Source organism: Bombina bombina, chromosome 3 (assembly GCF_027579735.1).
Source record: "Bombina bombina isolate aBomBom1 chromosome 3, aBomBom1.pri, whole genome shotgun sequence".
NCBI lineage: Eukaryota > Metazoa > Chordata > Amphibia > Anura > Bombinatoridae > Bombina > Bombina bombina.
Genome location: NC_069501.1, coordinates 237,664,832 through 237,687,506, shown reverse-complemented (window position 1 = coordinate 237,687,506; position 22,675 = coordinate 237,664,832). Strand labels below are relative to the sequence as shown.

Below are 22,675 nucleotides of genomic sequence, written 5' to 3'. Positions count from 1 at the left end.
AGGTTCCCTGAGAGGGGAAGTCAGTTGTTAAAATGTTATGTGAAACAATGTATTCGTTTAACTTAAAAGTTGTTGCAATTAACCGTTCTTAATATTAACATTAGCCAAGGAAGTAACTAAAAAATGGTTTATTTTAAATCAGCGTGAAATGGAATTTAAACTATTTCCCTGCTCCAAAGTGAGCAAAAAACAGTCCAAAAATGCAAAGATTTGAACAGATATTTTAGATATAGCTCATAATGTAGCTCTAACTGGGCAATAAGAAGGTGAAATGTGATTATTTTGGAGTTGTAAAAGGAGAGTATTGATGATTGTGAGCTGGTTATAAATACAGCTTAAAAATAAAGCCAAGTAGCTTTAAAGACAGTACCTTGATATGTGTAAAGATTTCCCACACAATGCATTGGGTGGAAAAAACAGGAAAGTTATGGGCAGTTTCAAGCAACATTAATGTACCAGAATGTTTATAAAAAAAATAAAAGTTCACAACTTTAATGCTGGGGTTTCTCTGACATACTTAGGTTTATTTGATAGTTTGCTGATTATGAGCTTGATTGGGGGGGGCTACGTTTTTAGGAAAAGCAAATGAATGGGGGTGTTGGTATGTAGACAGATATATTAACTTCGTGTCCTGTACATGATCTGCTGTGTGAAATACTTGGAGGTCCCTAGAGACACCCCATCCAGCAGCACTGCCCTGTGAGTGATGGAGAGGGCAGGCTGACAGTCATCTGGAACTTGGAGAGGAAACGAGACTGCTGTCTCTTTAAGAAAAAGTTTCGATGTGTGTGAAGTTCACGTTGGGGTCATTTGAAGTTCCTGCCCTGGATTTTACCTTGTAGTTTAATATAGCTACACATCACATGGGGCGCTAACAGCCTCAGCTCACATAGAGAGCTCTTTATCTCCCCAACATTATTGCTTGAGAGCACCAAAATAGAAAAGGAAATTGCTAAAATAAAAATCAGAGGAAACTGATGCTGGGCCCAGCACGTATTAAACAGGGGAAGAGCCTGGGCCTTTTTTTGCAATTAATATAATAAGAAAGAGGGGGGAAAGGGACTGGCAGAGTAGATACTGAAGAGCTGGCACTGTGGATGGGAGGCTGGCGACTGCTTACTGGGCATGGTCACTCACACGGACATCAGCTGCTTGGCGACCACTGGGCACCCAGGTAATGGGGAACATCCCTGGCATGTGAGATAGAGGAGAGGGACTGGGGAGCAGTGAGGGGCAGATGGTTTGTGGGAGCATTGTTATCTGTCATTGATAGCCACAGGCAGTCTTCTCTTTTACATTTATATAAATAGCTGATAATATGGTAAATACATTGTAACCAGTACTCACTGCTCAGTACTCTATACTGCTCTATAGTACTCTAATACATTGTAACCAGTACTCACTGCTCTATACTGCTCAGTACTCTAATACTGCTCTATACTACTCTAATACATTGTAACCAGTACTCACTGCTCTATACTACTCTAATACATTGTAACCACTACTCTAATACTGCTCTATACTACTCTAATACATTGTAACCACTACTCTAATACTGCTCTATACTACTCTAATACATTGTAACCAGTACTCACTGCTCTATACTGCTCAGTACTCTAATACTGCTCTATACTACTCTAATACATTGTAACCAGTACTCACTGCTCTATACTACTCTAATACATTGTAACCAGTACTCACTGCTCTATACTACTCTAATACATTGTAACCAGTACTCACTGCTCTATACTACTCTAATACATTGTAACCAGTACTCTAATACTGCTCTATACTACTCTAATACATTGTAACCAGTACTCTAATACTGCTCTATACTACTCTAATACATTGTAACCAGTACTCTAAGCTTTATCATGACCTGACCATTATACAATGTATCTTGTGTCTGTAACACAATGCACTTTAGTTATATGATACTATTGACTAGTTTTCTATATAAGCGAATATTTATTTGTTTTTAATGTGACAAAATCTATCCATTAAATAACGTACTTGCGGATAGTTTAACTATATCAGTCTTTATTATTTAAAAACATATATATATATATATATATATATATATATATATATATATATATATATATATATATATATATATATATATATATATATATATATACACACACACACACATCTTGTTTTATACGTTATGTATTTTATTGGACATCTGCACTACTTATTGGATCTCTCACCTGGCACAAGCGGTATATTTGGGGTTTCCTCCTGCTTATTAGGTTGCACTAATCTCTAACCGGCTGGGGGTAATAAATAAGCATCATTCCCTTTATCCTTTCTCAGGTTGGGGTCCAGCTGCACACTTGTATTTCGCTTACTGTTAAACCTGTATTTGGGGAGAATGTGATTTCCTTGCTGATATAGAAGAAGCTGCTCCCCCTACACCAGAGCCAGCAGCTGCTTCTAATAATTCTGACCCGACTGCATTACAGCCCTTAATCCTTTATTGCCCGGGGGGACGATATTGCACTGCACATAACGAGTTAATGGAAGTGGTCTTTCAGTCTCATACAAAATCCTTCTACTTCCCTATAGATGATGACAACACCCAGTCAAGCTGTCACAGCCCACCCAATCCAGGCGGCCAAAAAACAAGCAAAACACCACAACTCGAACCTATATCATTTGAAGTTTATCACTCACATTTCTTTATAGTTTTTAGGTATTTTCATGTTTCTATAAGATATTTTTTTTTTTTAGTACAATCCTTAAATATATCGTCCTCTAAAGATGAAATGTAAAGATGCTGATGTAGGTTAACATCTTCCTAATGTTTCAGTCACTTATTCCTGCTTTACATGACACAAGTTAAAGTATTTACTGGCTCATTAAAGCCCAGCTAAATGTGCCAGTCCTACTCATTGCTGAGTGTTCTGCTATAGCCAGATGTTGCCCATTTAGTTTTTTTTATCATATAGTAATGGTTGTTCCTTTAATACATAGGATCACTTAATAACTCTACACAAAGCTCTGTAATCAGGTTATAGACAGACTGAATTAATTTAGGAATACTATGAAAATATATACACAAAAGTGCATTACTAACACTGCTCAGGCGGTGAACATTGTTCTAAATAAGTAATAAAATAAAGATAATTTACAAACATATTATTGTTACATTTTTAGATATTTTATTTTTTTTTTGTGTTTTTTTTTTTTTTACTTTAAATAGAAATCATTATATTGCCATACATGTATGATGTTACAAATTATTATTATTATTATTATTATTATTATTTTAAATCGCTGCATTAAAAAAAAAACTAAAAGCGAAAATGTTTTGTTATTAAATATTTAATTATTCGTGTTAAATAATATAAGAGAAAGGAAAGATGATTTCGTTTGAAAACAATGCCTGTTTTTTAATCTAATTATACAGTTCGATTATTGTAAATAATTTGATGTTTAAAATTAAGTATATATAAAATATGTAGATATAGATGGCTATGGAATACTAAAAAACTAATCAAGAAATTATAATTTTAGTGCTTTTTAATAGGTTTAATCATAATGTAATTATAATTTTCGCTTGGTAAATATAGAATATCTCTAGCCTGTTTAATATTTAGGTTATATTCCATGCTTAATAAATCTGTTAAATTGATTACATTTAAATAAACATATTTATACAATGTTTTTTTTTTAACTACAGTTATATACTTTTAAAAATATTTATTTTTATTTTAAAATATTGACTTGTAATTGGATATTTGATTTAAGGATCTGTGCATCTACCTGTTGCCTAAGTTTGCTCATTTTCACTGATCTATATTTTTTTCTCAGATCAATAATTCAAGGGGAAACCACTTTCTTGAGAGTGTTTATACTAATATAATTACCCTTTGCCCCTGTCCGCTGAACACTAAAGTTTACAGGGCTGAGGTGTATTATTTTAAATAATGCAGCAGCTCAATTGCTGGAAAACGTTACTGTTATGTGAGTGGGGAGGGGGGTTAGTCTAATATATCATGTAGTTATTGCTGGACAAGGTCATGGAGTAGAAATCCTGATGTCCCCAAAGTAACAGCCCCGGCACTTCAAGCCTCTTTAGCTTCTTAGCACCTCATTATCTCTGATATTTCCAAGGTTTACTGGTTGAGGAGCTGGATTTCACTTTGTGAGAGGCACAAGTCAAAGATTAGAAATGCATTTTCGTGTATTGCTTCAAAGTTCTTGTATGTATTTATAGATTTTATATCTCAATATCATTTTATTTTTTATTTTTGTTGGGATAATAGTTATAGAATTGATTACCTTAGATAGAGGGACAAGCAAACAGAATCTGATTTGAGATCTGTCATTTTAGGACCTATATGATTTAGCAGCCCAGGCTACTACAGGTTGTAGAATGTGAAGCATAGACCACCACTGGGGGGTTGTGCTGTAGATGTCTGTGTGTGTGAACATGGGGTGCAACCATCAGTAAATGGTTGTGTTGTAAGAAGGGGTGGTGATTATTTGAATAATGGTTCCTGATATGGGGTTTTGCAGCTGGAATCTGAGGCAGTGATGTCACCTTCTTAAAATGCCTACGAGGGTTTTAAGCCACCCCCAGCCTCATCTTTGTTGAGAATAAAAGCTGTATGTATATATGCAAAGGTGGCACAAGACAACGCAGGCAATGAGAAGGAAGGGAGGGCAAGCCCCGCACCTTTTGCCCCATTTTCACTGCAGATCCACTCTGTTCGTCCAAGGGCAAGGTACTTGCATGAACATCAATATATATATATATATATATATATATATATATATATATATATATATATATATATATATATATATATTTTACCAGTTAACAAATATACATCTTTACTAATGTATTGTGAGCATAATTGCGTGAGTGTGGTTTCTCATATTTCTTACTTCCTGTGTTTTGACAGTTTTTGTTTGATTTATTCGTTAAAACTGTTTTTAATTATTAGAAGAAGAAGAAAAAACATTATTGCTTTAGACTTCTTTAACTCTTACTAAAAGTTCAAAATGATACGAATTGGTTATGAAGACTTTTGTAATGCAGTGCAGATATGTTGCTAGTGGGAGCAACAAGGGATATGAACCTGCAGAACATGGTGTTAGCTTCCTGTGCTGTTAACGCTTTCTGGTACACTTTATTGATCTGCTGTAGAGGTTAAGGGGTGGTCCAGGGGTTATTTTATTGCAGATGCTTGTAGTTCTACACCCTATGACACAGAAGATGGTCAATTCTATAGAGTTTTTACTTTAGTTCAGTACCCTGGCAGTTTGTGTGTAGAACAAATTATCTCTGCTCTGGTAGCTATTTGGTTAATTTGCAGACTGAAAATGCTGTCTCAACTGCACTTTTTGTTATCAGTCAAAACAATTAGATCCCACTCAGGAGCACTCAGTACTCCCCTCCACACACACACACAGACACACACACACACACACACTTTTACAAGGTACATGCATGCAGAGCAAGTGCAAAATTAAACGAATGACTATGCCGCACCCAGCTTTCAGTACAGATAGGGCAAAAGTGTCACCAGTACTATTATGTCTCACAGCTCATTTACTAACCTGGCACAAACATTCCTTCATGGTTATAAACACTTGAGGGATTAAATCCCATTGCAAAGCCTTACATATATTAATTGCCAGTTACTGACACATATTAATTATTTGACTGCGCTGCACACCCTGGTCAGCCAAAAAAAAGTGAAACTAATTTCAAGATCTCTCAATTTTTATTACTGCCATTTAAGTGAACCAATCTGAAATTAATGCATTTTGTTTAATCGAATTGTTGTCTTTCTTGTGTAGTATTTACAGATAATTCTCATTTTGTTTCTGTTTATTAAAAGGTGGACAACTGAACACGATGCTGGATGCCATGGAAGTACCAAGTCATTCCAGACAACTTCTCTTACAACTCAACTCTCAGCGGACTAAAGGTTTCCTATGTGATGTGATCATTGTGGTACAGAATGCTCTCTTCAGGGCTCATAAGAACATTTTGGCTGCTAGTAGCGTTTATTTAAAATCACTAGTGGTTCATGATAATTTAATCAATCTAGACCATGAAATGGTAAGTCCCAGCATCTTCCGGATAATTCTGGATTTCATCTACACAGGACGCTTGGCTGATTCTGAACCTATCAGTGAGCAGCTTTTTGGGACAGTTTTGGCAGCCGCCAGCTATCTTCAGATATCTGACCTAGTTTCTTTGTGCAAGAAAAAGTTGAAGAGGAATGGGAAGTATTGTCATATAAGAACAACAGGCTACTCTCCATTTGGAAGCCTTGGGAGGGGGCTAAGGGCTACCACACCAGTGATTCAGTCATGCTTCACCTCAACACCAAGACCTGTAGATCTGCCACCTGTAGATCCAGTGAACTCTATCAACACTCAGTGTGGAGAACTGTATGCTTCAGTATCTCAGGCTAACCAGCTGCACCAACATGGACTTTGCCCACCGGAGCGGCACTGTTCTCCCCTTTGTGGTCTGGATCTTTCCAAGAAAAGTCCCAACAGGCCACCCAATCAACATCATTCTGATGGACACACTGGAGAGGACAACAGGGAGCCCACAATAACTGGGCGACAGGACAGCCCTCCATTAAGTGTCAGTATTCTTGCCAGTCATGTCCCCTACAAAGATCAAGCTCATCCTTACCAAAAGCTTAATAGTACTGACCCATCATCCGCCACACACCCAGAGCCTTTCAGAAATGGTGTTCCTCCAGATCACCCAAATAGGACTGAAACACAAGATCTGATGTATCGTTGGATGAAACATGAGCCTCTTGGAACTTATATAGATGAAAGTGATAGAGAGAAAGAGCTAGATAGAGATGATAAGGGAGAGAGTTCCCCGTTATCACAGCAGCCCAGGTATCCTAGTATTGAGAGCAATGAGCCAGATGATGACAAAAGTACAAGTGAAGAGACTGGAAGTAGTGGAGATCCTTCACCTTCTGCCAACATGGAGAGATATCATTGTAACCACTTAGGATACGAGCCCGAAAGCTTCGGGGACAACTTGTATGTCTGCATCCCCTGTGGAAAAGGGTTTCCAAACTCAGACCAACTCAATGCTCATGTTGAAGCACACAACGAGGAAGATTTGTACCATAAAGACAGTCTTGAGCCACCTGTACCATTCCTAGACAAGTCCAGCCAAGGCTTGGGTGACATCCGACCCTACCGTTGCTCCTCCTGTGACAAATCATACAAGGATCCAGCCACCCTTCGCCAGCATGAGAAGACTCACTGGCTTACACGCCCTTATCCCTGTAGCATTTGTGGTAAGAAGTTTACACAAAGAGGCACAATGACCCGTCACATGAGGAGCCACCTTGGGCTAAAACCATTTGCTTGTGATGCCTGTGGGATGCGCTTCACTAGACAATATCGCCTGACCGAGCACATGAGAATTCACTCTGGTGAGAAACCGTATGAATGTCAGGTGTGTGGCGGTAAGTTTGCCCAGCAGCGGAATCTCATCAGTCACATGAAGATGCACACAACAGGTCCAGATGGGAAACCCAAACTGGACTTCTCAGAAAGTGTTTATGCTATGGCAAAGTTCACAGCTGATCACCTGGGCTTGAAGCAAGAAAAAGCTGCAGAGATTCTATCCCAGACATCACATTTCCTCAATGATCCAAAAACCATAGAGAGCTTGTACCCATTGGCCAAATTCACTGCAGAGCACTTAGGGCTAAGTCAAGAAAAGGCCGTAGAGGTCCTCAGCCAGAGCCAGCACCTAAACAGTGATAGCAGAATTATCGAGAGGTTCTCTCCTCCTTAACAGGTCCCCAGACAGATGTCAACTCATCCTACAGCTCTGTGTGCTTTTTTTTCTGGGCGCACCAGAGAACACAATGCAAACAAATGTGCCAAAGAGATAAATTCAGACAATAAATAACAAACCCTCAAAAATATGATGGAAGCTGCTGAACTTCAGTCATGTACGAGCCAAATATTGCTTCAGTGGTTGCTCTAACCTGTGTATAATTGCTTCCAAAGGAGAAGAGCACTTTTTTGGGACTTGTGCACTATCCCGCCAGGATATGTGCGTTTTGTAACATAACCTCCATCATATATACTCGACCTTTTCTCTGCATAAAAAACAGAGAAGAGTGTTGCTGTTTAATGTGCCTGACATGTGGAAGGAGGACATTTTATTTTGTATGTTTTTGTGTGGGACAATCAGAAGAGCAGAAATCAGTATCTGCAATCCCACTTGTTCAATATTTTATGTTTTCATAATCTAAGTCTTAAATAATGTCACTATTAGTGATAATTAACTGCCCACCATATGCATTACCTTGAATGTTCTAAGAAGAATATATTGGGGATAATATGAACAGGGTGAAAAGCATGTCAGTTTGATTTGTTAATTTATGAAAAGGGTACAAAAGGAGGAAAATGCATTTTGCCAAAATATTTACCTCCAACACGTGTCAACGTCAAAAGTATTTCAGTAATTAATAAGTTAGGTTTACATTCAATAAAAGCAAATATAAAAAATACCTGATAAGCATGCATATGTCCAGTAAGTTTATGTCAAATATCTAGGAGATTTACTTACTACTTATATTAAAAAAAAAAAAAAGTGTATAAGTGATAAAATCAGAAATCATGCAGGGGTGTATAGCTAAATTGTGATTCTTGACTCATCAAAATCTACTTCCTTTTTTTGTCTTCACCTAATGTGGTGTAGGTGTTTAGTGAAAGACAGGCTGTTAGAGATTACTACATCCATCTGGTCTAAATTGCACCCAGTCGCATAATGTTAATCCCCTAGAGAAAGGTATAACGCATTGCTATGGGCTGCAGTCCTGTCAGTTGAGGGGATACGTATTAGTAACTGCACTGGTTACAAATCAATAGAATTAATCTACAATAATTGCTACAAATTGATGTTCCTATCACAATGGATTTGAGCCAAAAGGCAACACCATATGCCTCCAAACCCGTTTCATATTATCTCCAATTCACTGCCATTAGCACTTAAGCATGCAGGTTAGTAAGATGCAATCTCCATAGCTTGTGCCCTAAGGAGAAGCGTCTGGACATATACATGTAGCACTATGGTCACTCAAGCACTTCATTAGCATTCCCACATGACATAATGTGACATAACCTGCACACTAGTCATTGTGCGCACACTCAGGGCACACAAGGCAGCTGTGGATGCTTATTTTAAATGGATGGATTACAGGGTGCTTTAATTCCAGTGGAACCAGGATGCACAGACAAACCCTGATTTCCAAACCTCTTGCATTCCTCTCACATAACAAGTGTTGCTGCTGAGTGTGCTGTGGGTGTGTGCACAATGCAGTATGATTTAGAGATACTGATTTCTGCTGTCTGCACTGTATACTAACTGCTATGTTGTTGGTTTTTTTTAATGAACCAACATTTTGTATTATTGTCTCCGAGCACTGATCAGGGTACCCCTGGTATATTCAGAGTGTGACAACGGAGATTGTGCCTTAACCAATATACCACTTAATGCATTTCTGGGTTGAGTGTCTGGAAGGATGTTAACCCCTTATCTGCTGCACTGATCCCTACCCCAGCAAAAGGGTAACTATTGCACTGCCAGAGCTAGAGTTAAAGGACATTCTGTCAAAATTTAAATTCACATAGATTAGTTACAACTTTGAATAGAAAGATGTTTGCAATATACATGTATTGGCAAAAATGCTTCTAGTAAAAGATATAACTGTTTTATTGTGAACATGTTTCCCTGCCCTGCACTTGAAGCATACCTAGACATTCTAAGTGCACCACCATTTTAAATACTGCAGCTGCTCAGAGCACCAGTGGGGTTTATATCATGTCAGCAATTAACAAATTGAGCCATTGACAGATGATACAAGCACCTTAGGCTCCACTGTGTTTAAAATGCTGGTGCACAGTGCATACCTATATACACTTTTGAAACGGCTATAGCTTTTATAAGAAGCAATTTTGCCAATATATGTGTATTACAAAAATGCTTCTATTCAAAACTGAAATGCATCTATGTAGATTTCATTTTTGTCTGGCATGTCCCTTTAATCCACTGATTCTCACTGGCAGGTAAACTGGTTAATTTCAGTACTGCAGTGCCTATAAATGATGGCAATAAGCTCAGGTTTTAAATAGAATAAACCTAGCATTTTTGTTATTGGATCTGGCAAGTGTAACACTCTCAGTAGCATTGTACAATAATACTATAACAAATACTGCTTTGTGCCAAAAGTAACTAGTGAAACCAAACCCTCCCCTTGACCTCTTACCCTGTGCAGAGACCAAAGTTTGCACCCCAGAAGGACTGACCCAGTCAGACCATTTGGAGGTCAATTTATCATGTGCAATGCTGTAATAAATTATCTTTATTTTTTGTAGTGCACATGGATGCATGGGCAATGTATTAGGAAGAGGCAGAGGATATGCCAACTGTGAAGAAGGTGCTACTGTGCCTGTATATTGTGTTAACCTGTCATCTGCCTCTAGGAGTCTTTTGCCTTTTTCTTCAGTTGTGTGTCTTAGGATGAGGGTACTTAGTCCATGTCCAGTACCCCTTATCATTTGGATGTAAAATAGATGAATGAATAGAAATGTGCTGCCTTTCTCACAGTGAAGAGCTACCGATTTAGTGTTTGTAACCATTTCTTTTTTGTCTTTGCATGGGGCCATGTCAGATCCAGCCTGCGCACCATTATGGTGGGAAGCCAAAAAAGCAGGGCATGGGCTGATCCTCAATAACCACTATTTAAACCACTTTTTCACTTTGTCTACAAACTGTACATAATTGTCATGTATAAATTCACATTTGCCAATTCTTTAATAAATGATAACATTTTTTTTCTACAACAATTAATAGTTTCCATTTATTACATTCTGCAATAATATTGATAACCAGTGTTTTTTTGTATCTTATTCTGTGAAAATTATAATCATCTGATATCTGCTGCATAAAAATAAAAATTCCTTCAGCTAGTGTACAGTATAATTCATATTACCCCAAATGTTACATTATAATCACTGGTAATGATTTCTTCTGGGTCAAGTAACCTCCAACAAGCACTGGTCTGTGCACACAGGAAACATCTGTACTTAGATCTGTAAACTTTGTATAAATTGGGTTGTTAAAGTATGGGTATAATTCTAAATTATAACTATAAACAGACTAAGTTTGATCAACGGTACTGTGTGGGGATTAATAATGTGAGTTTTCCTATCTAATAGCAATAGTGTATGTGTGTATGTTTGTGTATATGTATATATATATATATATATATATATATATATATATATATATATATATATATATATATATATATATATATATATATATATATATATATAATCTCCAATCCAGGTGTAGTTAGACTATTTTCTGTTTAAAGGACATTAATACCATACACAGAATCCACAGTTTTGTTAAGAACCCTGAACTCTTAAGGTACTATTTAAAAAATGCACACCAGGGGCATATCTTGACATAGGGCAACTATACCTGTGCCTAGGGCAGCCGGATTTATTAGCGCAGAAACCTTTAAGGGATAGTTTGATGGTAGGATGCCTTATCACTCATATCCTCTCTAAATGTTTGATTTATTGCCTTTATCAAAGCACTGATACCTCCATACATTTCTGGCCTGTGGTAGTGAGAATTACATCCGGTAATTATGAGCAGCACATTTTGCAGTATTTAGGGCATCACAGGACCTAAATACACCACTGGTACAAACCACTGATAATAAAATAGCATGTAAAAAAATAGCTAACCTATGTTCATCGTTTGAGTAATTTGCTATTTTCTACTTTTACATAAATGCTTTAACATGTTGTATAAAAGTGTAGACACCTTAAAGGGACATTAAACACCTCAATATATTAATATACGTTGTTTAATTAGATGTAGTAAAACAACTTTGCAATACACTGTCATTACTTATTTTGTTCTCCTTTTCTGTAATTCTTAATATTCTGGGGTTTTCAAATCTTGAAGCCCAATTATTTCTTTCTTTCATGATTCAGATAGAGTTTGTGATTTTAAACAACTTACATCAATTATCTAATTTTGTTTTGTTCTCTTAAAATCCTAAATTTTGAAGGATACCTAGTTAGCATCAGGAGCTGCTGATTGGTTGCTGCACAAATATGCGTTATGTTATTTGCTCACCCAATGTGTAAACTAGCTGCCAGTAGTGCATTGCTGCTTCTTTAACAAAGGATACTAAGAGAAAGAAGCAAATTAGATAAAGTACATTAGAAAGTTTTTTTTGTTTTTTTTTTTAATTGTATGCTCTATCTCAATCATGAAAGATACATTTTGTTTCATGTCCCTTTAAACATGGAAGTGCAGACACAGCTATATTCCACACAGTCATATATATAACCATTCCTAATTGGCCTCTGCAGAAAAGGTAACCTAAGTTACAATATGGCGGTGCCCACTGCTTTTATGACATTACATTTACCCTTATATTTTTCAATATTTAAACAAGTAATATATATTTTTTTAAATACATGTACAAATTATTCTCAGGCTAATCTTTACTCTGAATACATAATTCAAGCAATGATTTGTTTAGTGTTTAATGTCCCTTTAAGGTTGATTTCTGTTGTAGTGTGATGGGTTTATTTCTGGTGTGGGTGTGGGGCATTAAAATAATACATTTTCACTATGAACCTGCCCTATCCCAAAATAGCACTTACTAATTTTGCTGGATTATTTAGATATTTGCACTAACAGCCACACACATTCATATTCCATTTTTTTTTGTATGTATTAATATTAGTATAATTATTTTTAGATCTCCTTATTCAATACAGACATTATGAACTGTTTCCCAGCATAGCATATCTTGGGTTTCATTATTTTAAAACTGTCAATCTTTTGCAAGCTGAGTTAACATTTGAATAAACAATTGATTCTATGTTTATTAAAATTATGTTGAAGGGACATTAAACACTTTGAGATGGTAATATAAAATGATACTTTCATGATTTATTTTGTCCCCTTTTTTGTAATTCCATTGTGAAATGATGAGCTTTTTAGCTCCTGTTAAAAGTGGAAGGGCAGAACACTGTTATATTATACACAGCCATTGGCTGTACACTCTTGTGACCTATTTATAGCCACCCCTAATTGGCCACAGCAGAGAATGTAACCTAAGTTACAACATGGCAGCTCCCACTGCTTTATAGACACTGAATTTTAGTGTCTATAAAGCAGTATGAGTTGCCATGTTGTAATATTGTTTAAAAAGTGACAAAACAAGTGTAAAATTTTAGTGACTAAAACTTTACACTTGTGTCACTATTTAAACAACTAATAAAACTTTAAGAAATACATCTACTTGGTATTCTCAGATTAATCTTTTATGTGAATGCATCATTCTATCTAGCATTTATTTAGTGCTTAATGTCCTTTAAAGAAAGGGTTGATAACCGTATTATCACCAGTATATTCATTTATGATGACAATTGGGTGCCATTTAATCAAAATGAATGCAAAGTGAAGGGAATGCTTATTATGAAACTGCAAGCAGACATACTGTACATATGTCTTGTTTGGATTCCTAACCAAATATATAGACATACTGTACATAGCAGACCTTAGTAATAATAAATCATATTATTCATTATGATTTGCAATATTAGTTATTTTTGTGCATTGACTGGTCTTTAAAGGGGTATGAATCCCAAAAAATGTTCTTTCATGTTTCAGATTATAACATTTTAAACAGATAGACAAAGCAGACTTTAATAATAATAAAATCATATAATTCATGATGATTTTCAATATTAGCTAATTATTTTTGTGCATTGACTGGTTTTTAAAGGAACATACAACCAAAAAATGTTCTTTCATGATTCAGATAGATCATACAATTTTAAACAACTTTCCAATTTACTTCTGTTATCTAATTTACTTTATCTTGGTATCCTTTGATGAATGAGCAGTAATGCACTACTGGGAGCTAGCTCAAAGCCAATGGCAAGAGTCATGTATGTGCAGCCACCAATCAGCAGCTTCTGAACCTACCTAGTTATTCTTTTTAACAAAAGATATAAAGAGAACGAAACACATTTTTAAATAGAAATACATTTGAAAGTGATTTAAAATCGCATGCTCTTAATCACGAAAGGAAAAAAATGTTTCTTGTCACTTTAAATACCTGCAAATAATATATATATTATAAATGTAGGGAGTACAGATGTTCTTATTTATTTCCGACATAAGTCTGGTGGATTGAACTCAAAATTGAATTCTCTGCAACATTTTTAATCATGTTCTTAGGGAAAAGGCTGTTACTTTTTTTTAAATCGTACAGGTTGGATAGTAAGCTTTGAAATTCAAACCGTGGACCCTTCAATGTGCTGCACAGTGATTGATTTGTAGAATTAATTATGCTGGAGGCTTTTCAAGGGGTGTGTCACTAGACTGCAGAAGAAAATACAGAAGTTGTTAACAAAATTCCATCTAAAATTACTGTGATACATTTTGTATGCACATATTTTACAAACTCAATTAAGAAACCAAAACATAAGATTAATTAGAATTTTCTCACTGTAAACTCTAAAAACTTAAGTGTCCCATTATTAGTTTATTGAATGGATGGCTGCTGATAGTGTGTAGTATAAAGCATTCACTAAGGTGAGATGAAAGTAATCAGAATACAGGTATTATTAGTGTCAGTGCATGTGCACTGCTGAACTGTCACCATCACCTATATCCATCTGGGGTTAGGGTTACGAGCACTCAGTGAGTATAGTGCAGGTCTGCGCTGGTTAATAATCACAATTCTCATGGGGCTGTGTGACACATATGGAAGAATATAACTTTTCCTACTGGGGTTTTAAATGTATATACAACGAAAGCATTTAAGCATAACTGTAATTCATATTTATATAGAAAATGTCCCCACTGCCCGTGATGCTTTACACCCTGCGATATGAGCTAACAATCTCTGTTAGCTTCTCTCAGGGGGTCTTTTGGTAAACTTGGGGCTTCAGTCGGTTAGGTACAGGCAGTTGTTCCCTGGTGATTGTTACTGAGGACAGACTAGATGGCTGAAGCGGTACTTAGAGCCAGTTTTACAGACCCTCATCTGCTTACACGGGTGTCCGGAGAACGAGAGAGCAGAGCACTTGGGGTATTATAGTTGTCAGGACATTTTTATTCTCCACACACCGGGATAATATCATTACCTACCCCTGTCATAATCACCGGTGCATTCTAATAGCTCGGGCTACAGGGTGTCTATATATTGTCCCTGAGTCTGTGTCAAACCAGGTGCACATGACTGCAGAGAACATAGAAATAAACATTAGTGACTAATTCAGTATAAACCATATCTGCTGTTAATTACATAATGGCGCTATAATAATGGTGCTAGAAGTGATGCAGACAACTGCAAGTAATAATACTGCTGGGGGGGATATTCTCTCCAGTTTTTATTGATTAGGGAGATTCGTGTTTATCCCTGAGGTGTCCTCCTTGGCGCCAAACACGAGGTGTAAGGCTGAGCGGGTAAAACGGCTGCTGTTCTGAGGTAAAATGAAACCGGGTGCTACCGTTATCCCATGACAAAAACATCACGCTACATTATCAACTGACTGTGCGCAGAAGTGTAGGAGGCCCAGAATACTGCAGTGGTCAAAATGTCCCTGTCAGTATCGGGTTTACTTACAAGAACCACATTTAACCCAATGAAGGCCAGAGACACGTTGGTTTTTAAGGGGTTACAAGTAGCTCAGTACAAGTAATATTTTGTGGTGATGGTGCATTCCTGATCCAGACGTGTTTCTGTGGATTTCTGATATAGCAAATGATGTATCTGCAAAAATCACCGTAGTCCCCATGTGAATCCTATAGATAAATCATTAGACAACCTATAGGATTGTGATCGACCCATAGTGTGTTGAACTACTCAGATGACAAATACAAGTCCAATGTTGTGTATGTTGTAATATGTACATATGTGTCTAGATCTCTTTGTATGTATATATAGAGAGAGAGAGAGCTGGTGTAGTGTAGTTTAAATAAGGCCATGTTAGCACTGTGTGTGCATAGGCTCAGTCTGGTGTATGTCTGAAGGGGTTACAATGACAGATCATGCTATAGGAAGGAGCAGAGCACAGAGGGATTCACTGAGCCTGGTGCTGGGGATTCAGTGAAGGATTGGCAGGACCTGTCTCTTATCTGGTGACTATCTGTAGCTGGAAGCAGCGGCTGCTCTATGTCACATTACATTTGTCATGCAGGAGGCGAGAGAGGAAAAGGCTTGAGCCAGAGACTTGGCATCAGCAGGACGTCCTGCATTGTGTGACAAACAATGGAAAAAAATGTTTGAAAAAGAGCAGATTCTAGTAAAGTGAGTGAGGATGTTCAGCTGGAGCCACAGAGAGGGAGAGAGATGAGAACTTGCTGTAAGCATTGGGGGAATCTCATTGATGGGGGGGGGGGGGGGGGGGGTATTCTGACATCTATTCTGCAACTACTGACAGGGATTTATCCTATACAATAACTAAATGGCTACAAGAGAGTAAATAGTGAAACTTCTGTATCAAGAGGGATACATTATTATGATAAAAAATAACGGATTTGTTGAACACAGAATAACCAGTGTATGTAGCCGGTGTTAAATGGATAGTAAAGGGATATGAAACCCAGACATTTATGATTCAGAGCATACAATTAAAGGGACAGTCAACTCAAAAAATGTTATTGTTTTAAAAGATAGATAATCCCTTTATTACCTACTAGTCCTAAAACTAAAATTTTTTGCAGTACAGCGGTCCCACCCCTTGCTCTCTCTCTATCCCCCCTCTCTATTGCTCTCTCTCTCCCCCTCTCTTTTTCTCTCTCTCTCTCTCCCTCTCTTTTGCTCTATCTCCCCCCTCTACTTTGCTCTCTCTCTCTCTCTTCCCCCTCTCTTTTGCTCTCTCCCCTCTCTTTTGCTCTCTCTCTTTCTCTCCCACCTATCTTTTGCTGTCTCTCTCGGTCTCTCCCTCTCTTTTGCTGTCTCTATCCCCCCTTTTTTTGTTCTCTCTCCCCACTCTCTTTTTTGCTGTCTCTCTCCCCCTCTCTTTCTCTCTCCTCTCTTTAGCTCTCTCCCCCGCCCTTTCTTCTGCTCTCTCTCTCCCTCTCTTTTGATGTGTCTATCTCTCTCTTTTGCTCTCTCTCCCCCCCTTTATTTTGCTCTCTTTCCGCCCTCTCTTTTGCTGTCTCTCTCCCCCCTTTCTTTGCTCTCTCTCCCCCCTCTTGTTTGCTGTCTCTCTCCCCCTTTTCTGCTGTCTCTCTAGCCCTCTTTTCTGCTCGCTCTCTCTCTACCCTTTCTTTTGCTCTCTCTCCCCCCTCTCTTTTGCTGTCTCTACCCCCCTTTTTTGCTCTCTCTCCCCCTCTCTTTTGCTCTCTCTCTGTCGCCCCTCTCTTATGCTCTCTCCCCCTTCTCTTTTGCGCTCTCTCTCCCCTCTCTTTTGCTCTCGCCTCTTTATCCCCCCTCTCTTTTGCTGTCTCTCTCCCTCCCTCTCTTTTGCTCTCTCTATCCCCCTTTTTTGCTCTCTCTCTCCCCTCTTTTTTGTTGTCTCTCCACCTCTCATTTGCTCTCTCTCTCCCTCCCTCTCTTTTGCTGTCTCTCTCCCTGTCTCTTTTGCTCTCTCTCTGTCCCCCCTCTCTTATGCTCTCTCCCCCTTCTCTTTTGCTCTCTCTCTCTCTCTCCCCTCTCTTTTGCTCTCGCCTCTTTATCCCCCCTCTCTTTTGCTGTCTCTCTCCCTCCCTCTCTTTTGCTCTCTCCCCTTTCTTTTGCTCTCTCCCCTTTCTTTTGCTCTCTCTCCCCCCCTCTTTTTTGTTGTCTCTCTCCCTCTCTTTTGCTCTTTCTCCCCCCTCTCTTTTGCTCACTCTCTCTCCCCTTTCTCCCCCCTCTCTTTTGCTGTCTCTCCCCCTCTCATTTGCTCTCTCTCCCCTTCTCTTTTGCTGTCTCTCTCCCCTCTTTTGCTCTCTCTCTACCCCCCTATTTTGCTCTCTCTCTATGCCCCCTCTTTTGAGCTCTCTCACGGCCACGGCCCCACCCCATCACGTCTGCCCCTGTCACGCCTGGTGGCCCCACCCGCTTCACGCCCGACAAGCCCTGCTCCCCATCACGCCCGGTTGACTCCGCCCGTGTCACGCCCGGGAGTCCCCGACACATCCAGTCGGCCCCGCCACGTCTACTATTCTCGGAGGATCAGATGCCAGGTCAGTCAGTTGAAGACCAGGTGTGTTTGTCATCGTGCTGTCTCCACTGCACATGACAGCTTCGCTCAAACACACTTGGCCTTTTATATTATTATACATTCCCCAGCTTTGCACAGAAAACACAGTTTTATTAATATACTTTTTTACCTCTGTGATTACCTTGTATCTAAGCATCTTCTGACGGCCCCCTGATCACATGACTTTATCTATTGACTTGCATTTAAGCCAATTAGTGCTGTGTTGTTAGAATCCATGGGTGTCAGCATCTATATGGGTCACATGAACTAGCTTCCCCTGTGGTGAAAAGCAAATACAAAAGCATGTGATCAAGGAGCTGTCTTTAGGGACTTAGAAACAGACAGACATTTAGATGTTTAAAGATTATAAAGTATGTCAATGTAACAATATTGGTTGTGCAAAGCTGGGGAATGGGTAGTAAAGGCGTTATCTATCTTTTTAAACAATAACAATTTTTGTGTTGACTGTCCCTTTAAAAAAAAATAAAGTTAACTTCTATTATAAAATGTGCTATGTTCCCATGGTATTTTCTGATGAACAGATACTTAGGTAGGTGTCTGAACACTAAATGCCAGGAAATAGGGCTGCCATCTAATGCCCTTGCAAATGGCTAACATTCTTGCAAAAGTGCTGCCAAATAGTGCCACAAACACAGAAAGCTCTTGAGCTTACATCCCTGCTATTTAACAAAAGATAACAAGGGAACAAAGACAATTTGATAATAGAAGTAAATGACATAGTTGTTTAAAATTAAATGCTCTATCTGAATCACAAGAGAATAATTTGGGGTTTCATGTCCCTTTAAAGGGACACTGAACCCAAAACTTTTCTTTCATGATTCAGATAGAGCATGACGTTTTAAGCAACTTTCTAATTGATTCCTTTTATCAATTTTTCTTCGTTCTCTTGCTATCTTTATTTTAAAAGCAGGAATGTAAATCTTAGCAGCCTGCCCATTTTAGGTTCAGCACCATGGATAGCGCTTGCTTATTGGAGGGTTCCATTTACCCACCAATAAGCAAGCATAACCCAGGTTCTCAACCAAAAATGGGCCGGCTCCTATGCATCACATTCCTGCTTTTTAAATAACGATAGCAAGAGAACGAAGAAAATTGATAATAGGACAAAAATAAAAAGTTGCTTAAAATTGCATGCTCTATCTGAATCATGAAAGAAAAACATTTGGGTTTAGTGTCCCCTTAATTAATTTAACTTATTGTTATCTCTACAACAGTGCATATCATTTTATATAGTTATTTTATTGGTACTATAATTTATTTAATATATATATATGTGTGTGCTTTAACAATGAGTTAGTTTTTTACGTTTGTGAAACCTGCACTGTCCACTAATGAAGAAGTGGGGGTTATCCTTATTACCCAGTCAGTAAGTTTTGCATTGGGATCAGTTGTGTAAACAGCCATTCTTGGTAGTAGAAATCAGTGTAAACAGATATTACATGGAACCGTATATTACTCTTTCCACTGAACAATATCTCTTTGGTTTGATGTCACTTTATACAGATTAGTAACCACTCATTTCTATTGAAATGCTTTATAATGAACCATGCTGTCAGTATATCAATAATCCAAAAATAAGAATCAGCAAAACTGAAGAGTGCACAAGTGACTGGGTTATACTGCTTAGCCCCTCCAAACATAAATAGATGTGCAAAAAGTCACCAGCACTATATAATTTTAAACAATAATCTTTAATAAAGACACATATAAAACAAGCAACGTTTCAGGGATTGACCCCTTAGTCATGCCTAAGGGGTCAATCCCCGAAACGTTGCTTGTTTTATATGCATCTTTATTAAAGATTATTGTTTAAAGTGATATAGTATTGGTGACTTTTTGCACATATCTACGTCAGTATATCACTAGCAGCAATTTGACAGATTTATTTCATTGTAGGGATAGAGATACTAAAATCATTTGTAAAAAGGTATGAATTCAGATTTATCCCAATGTAGATTCATTAATCAAAATGAATTGAGAAATGAATACAGATTTAATAATATTAGAAATGGCGAAGGGTAATTGTTAGCTGATATAAATAACATGATTGGGAAATATTGTATGATGTGAACAAATAACAGATACAGTGCATTTATTTATACAAAAATAATGTTTTTGTTATTCAGAGCAAACAATTAAAAAGACATCCAATGTACTTCTGCTATTATTCTATTAATTTGCTTTGTTCTCATGGTATTCTTTGTTGAAGAGATACCTAGGTAGGCATCTAGAGCACTACATGGCAGGAAACAGTGCTGCCATCTAGTGCTCTTGCAAATGAATAACATTCTTGCTAAAGTGCTACCATATATATGCACGTTCCTGCTCCTCAACAAAATATACAAAGATAATGAAGGAAATTTAATAATAGACTTAAAGGGACAGTCTACACTAGAATATTGTTTTAAAATATAGATAATCCCTTTATTACCCATTCCTCCGTTTTGCATAACCAACACTGTTATATTAATACACTTAATACCTCTGTGATTACCTTGTATCTAAGGCTCTACTGACAGCCCCCTGATCACATAACTTTCTATTTATTATCTATTGACTTGCATTTTAGCCAATTAGTGCTGTGTTGTGATGACTCTAAAATAACTCCAGGTATGTGAGCACAATGTTATATCTATGGCTCACATGAACTAGCAGTCTCCTGTTGCGAAAAGCAAATAAAAAAGCATATGCAGAAATGTAGAGGTTTAAATGTTATAAAATATAATAATATATCAATGTTGGTTGTGCAAAGCTGGGGAATGGGTAGTAATCTATCTTTTTAAACAATAACAATTTTTGTGTTGACTGTCCCTTTAAGTTAGAAAGTTGTTTAAATTTGTATGCGATCTGAATCTTGGCATAAAAATGTTGGGTTTCATGTCCATTTAACGCATTGTTGACCGATTTGACATAATATTTATAATGAGTTTGGTTAATATACTGATTTCCACTTGTTATTGGGATGATAAGGATGAATCAGTGTAAAGTGCAGTGTACAAGTCTGTCGCACAGCCCTTATTCCCCTTCTGGCATCTTATCTAGGCACTAATCGGTTTGGGCTGTGAAGTGACAAATGAGCAATACCCTTCCTGCTTCTTCTGACATTGCCTCCTGCTGCGACTTTACAGTAGAATGTATTTGTTTTATTGGTGTGAATTGATTGTTGCCTGTATTGTGACCGCTGAAAATGGTAATTGTATAGAGGATAACACACATGATAAGCACTGGGCATCCTTACTGCTAACTAGGGTCTAACACTTTTTTTTGCTAGTATCTGCTGTGTATACAGTCTGCAATGTGTTATTGTTCTGTGGGTCTCTAAACAGGGCTCCTATAACACAATGTGTTCTCATAAATCTTCACCGCCCCAGCTGGATCCTGACCAGATCCCCCAAATCATGCGAATGCTGTTGTGAGAGATCAGTAGGGAGCAGTAACAGGGAACTGGTGTTCAGAGGAAATCCATGTGGTTTTATTATATGGAGCCTTGTGACCCATATAACATTAAGTTTTGTGTGTGTAATTTTCTTTGCCTGTTGTACAAAAAGCAAAGACGTGATGGGGGAAATGTACAAGGTTCTGGCCACAGGAAGCCGCACCCCAAAAATAGTAACTGGGAAACTATTTAAGTTAAAAACTATCCCCACTAAGTGTTGGTTGGAATTTGCACCTGGATTGTATCCAACTCTTCACAGGAAACAAAATGCAGCATAAAGCCCACGAGCAGGCTCCCTTATAAGACCCCCTCCTCCCCCCACCCTACTTTACCGGAGTTTGATTCAGGAATTTCTTGTGTTGATTTGGACTGCTTGTAAATAAAGCCATATATGTCACCAAACAAACATGCCAGCTGTTTCCACTCCCTGACTGCTAGTTTTTTACGCAATATGTTGTGGGTTGATGACCACAGAACCACCCAGTTCTTCTGCTCTGATAGTGTTAACTAAAGCTGTGAGTTTGGGAAATGAGCAAGTCCTGAAGAACACGTGTAGTTGGGGGGGGGGGTCGTCTAGAGGGGCCATGTTTTAGAATTATGTGATGCTGTGTGCTGAGATAAATTCTGTAGAAATGAAGTCTCCACCTCTGGGCTGTGCACTGGGTCTCAGTGGTCCTGAGGTTAGCAGGGCAGGGGTGTGTGTGCTGGGCCAGCTGCCCCTCATCTGCAGGTGCAGGACATTTCTGGGGCTCTGAGGATGCCCGCACAAGTCATATGAAGCAATCACTAAGCTCAGATTTCACTATTAATTGCAGTCACATATTGCCAGGTGCACAGCAGTTTTATGGCTTCAGGGATCTGTGCACTGGCTGGGGAGCTAAGAGGTAGTATCCTGCTGGAGAGAGAGGGAGACTTTCCCACCTTACTGTGTCCTGGTCTGCTCAGCAGTCTTTGTAC

The 22,675-nt window shown here is 38.1% G+C and overlaps 1 protein-coding gene across 3 annotated transcripts in view; it reads left to right on the top strand.

Moving 5' to 3' along the window:
• HIC1 (HIC ZBTB transcriptional repressor 1) overlaps nt 1-10,869 on the top strand; it is an 11,858-nt gene extending 989 nt beyond the window's left edge. The window contains exons 1-2 of one of the 3 annotated variants that reach the window (XM_053706216.1): nt 836-1,174; nt 5,859-10,869. In XM_053706216.1, the coding sequence (XP_053562191.1) occupies nt 1,126-1,174; nt 5,859-7,807 (1,998 nt within the window). In that variant the 5' untranslated portion in view covers nt 836-1,125 and the 3' untranslated portion in view covers nt 7,808-10,869. Of the gene's footprint in view, nt 1-835; nt 1,175-4,596; nt 4,737-5,858 lie in introns of those variants that run through there. The other 2 variants (XM_053706215.1, XM_053706218.1) reach the window with 2 other exon arrangements.
• The last annotated feature ends 11,806 nt before the right edge of the window (nt 10,870-22,675 follow it).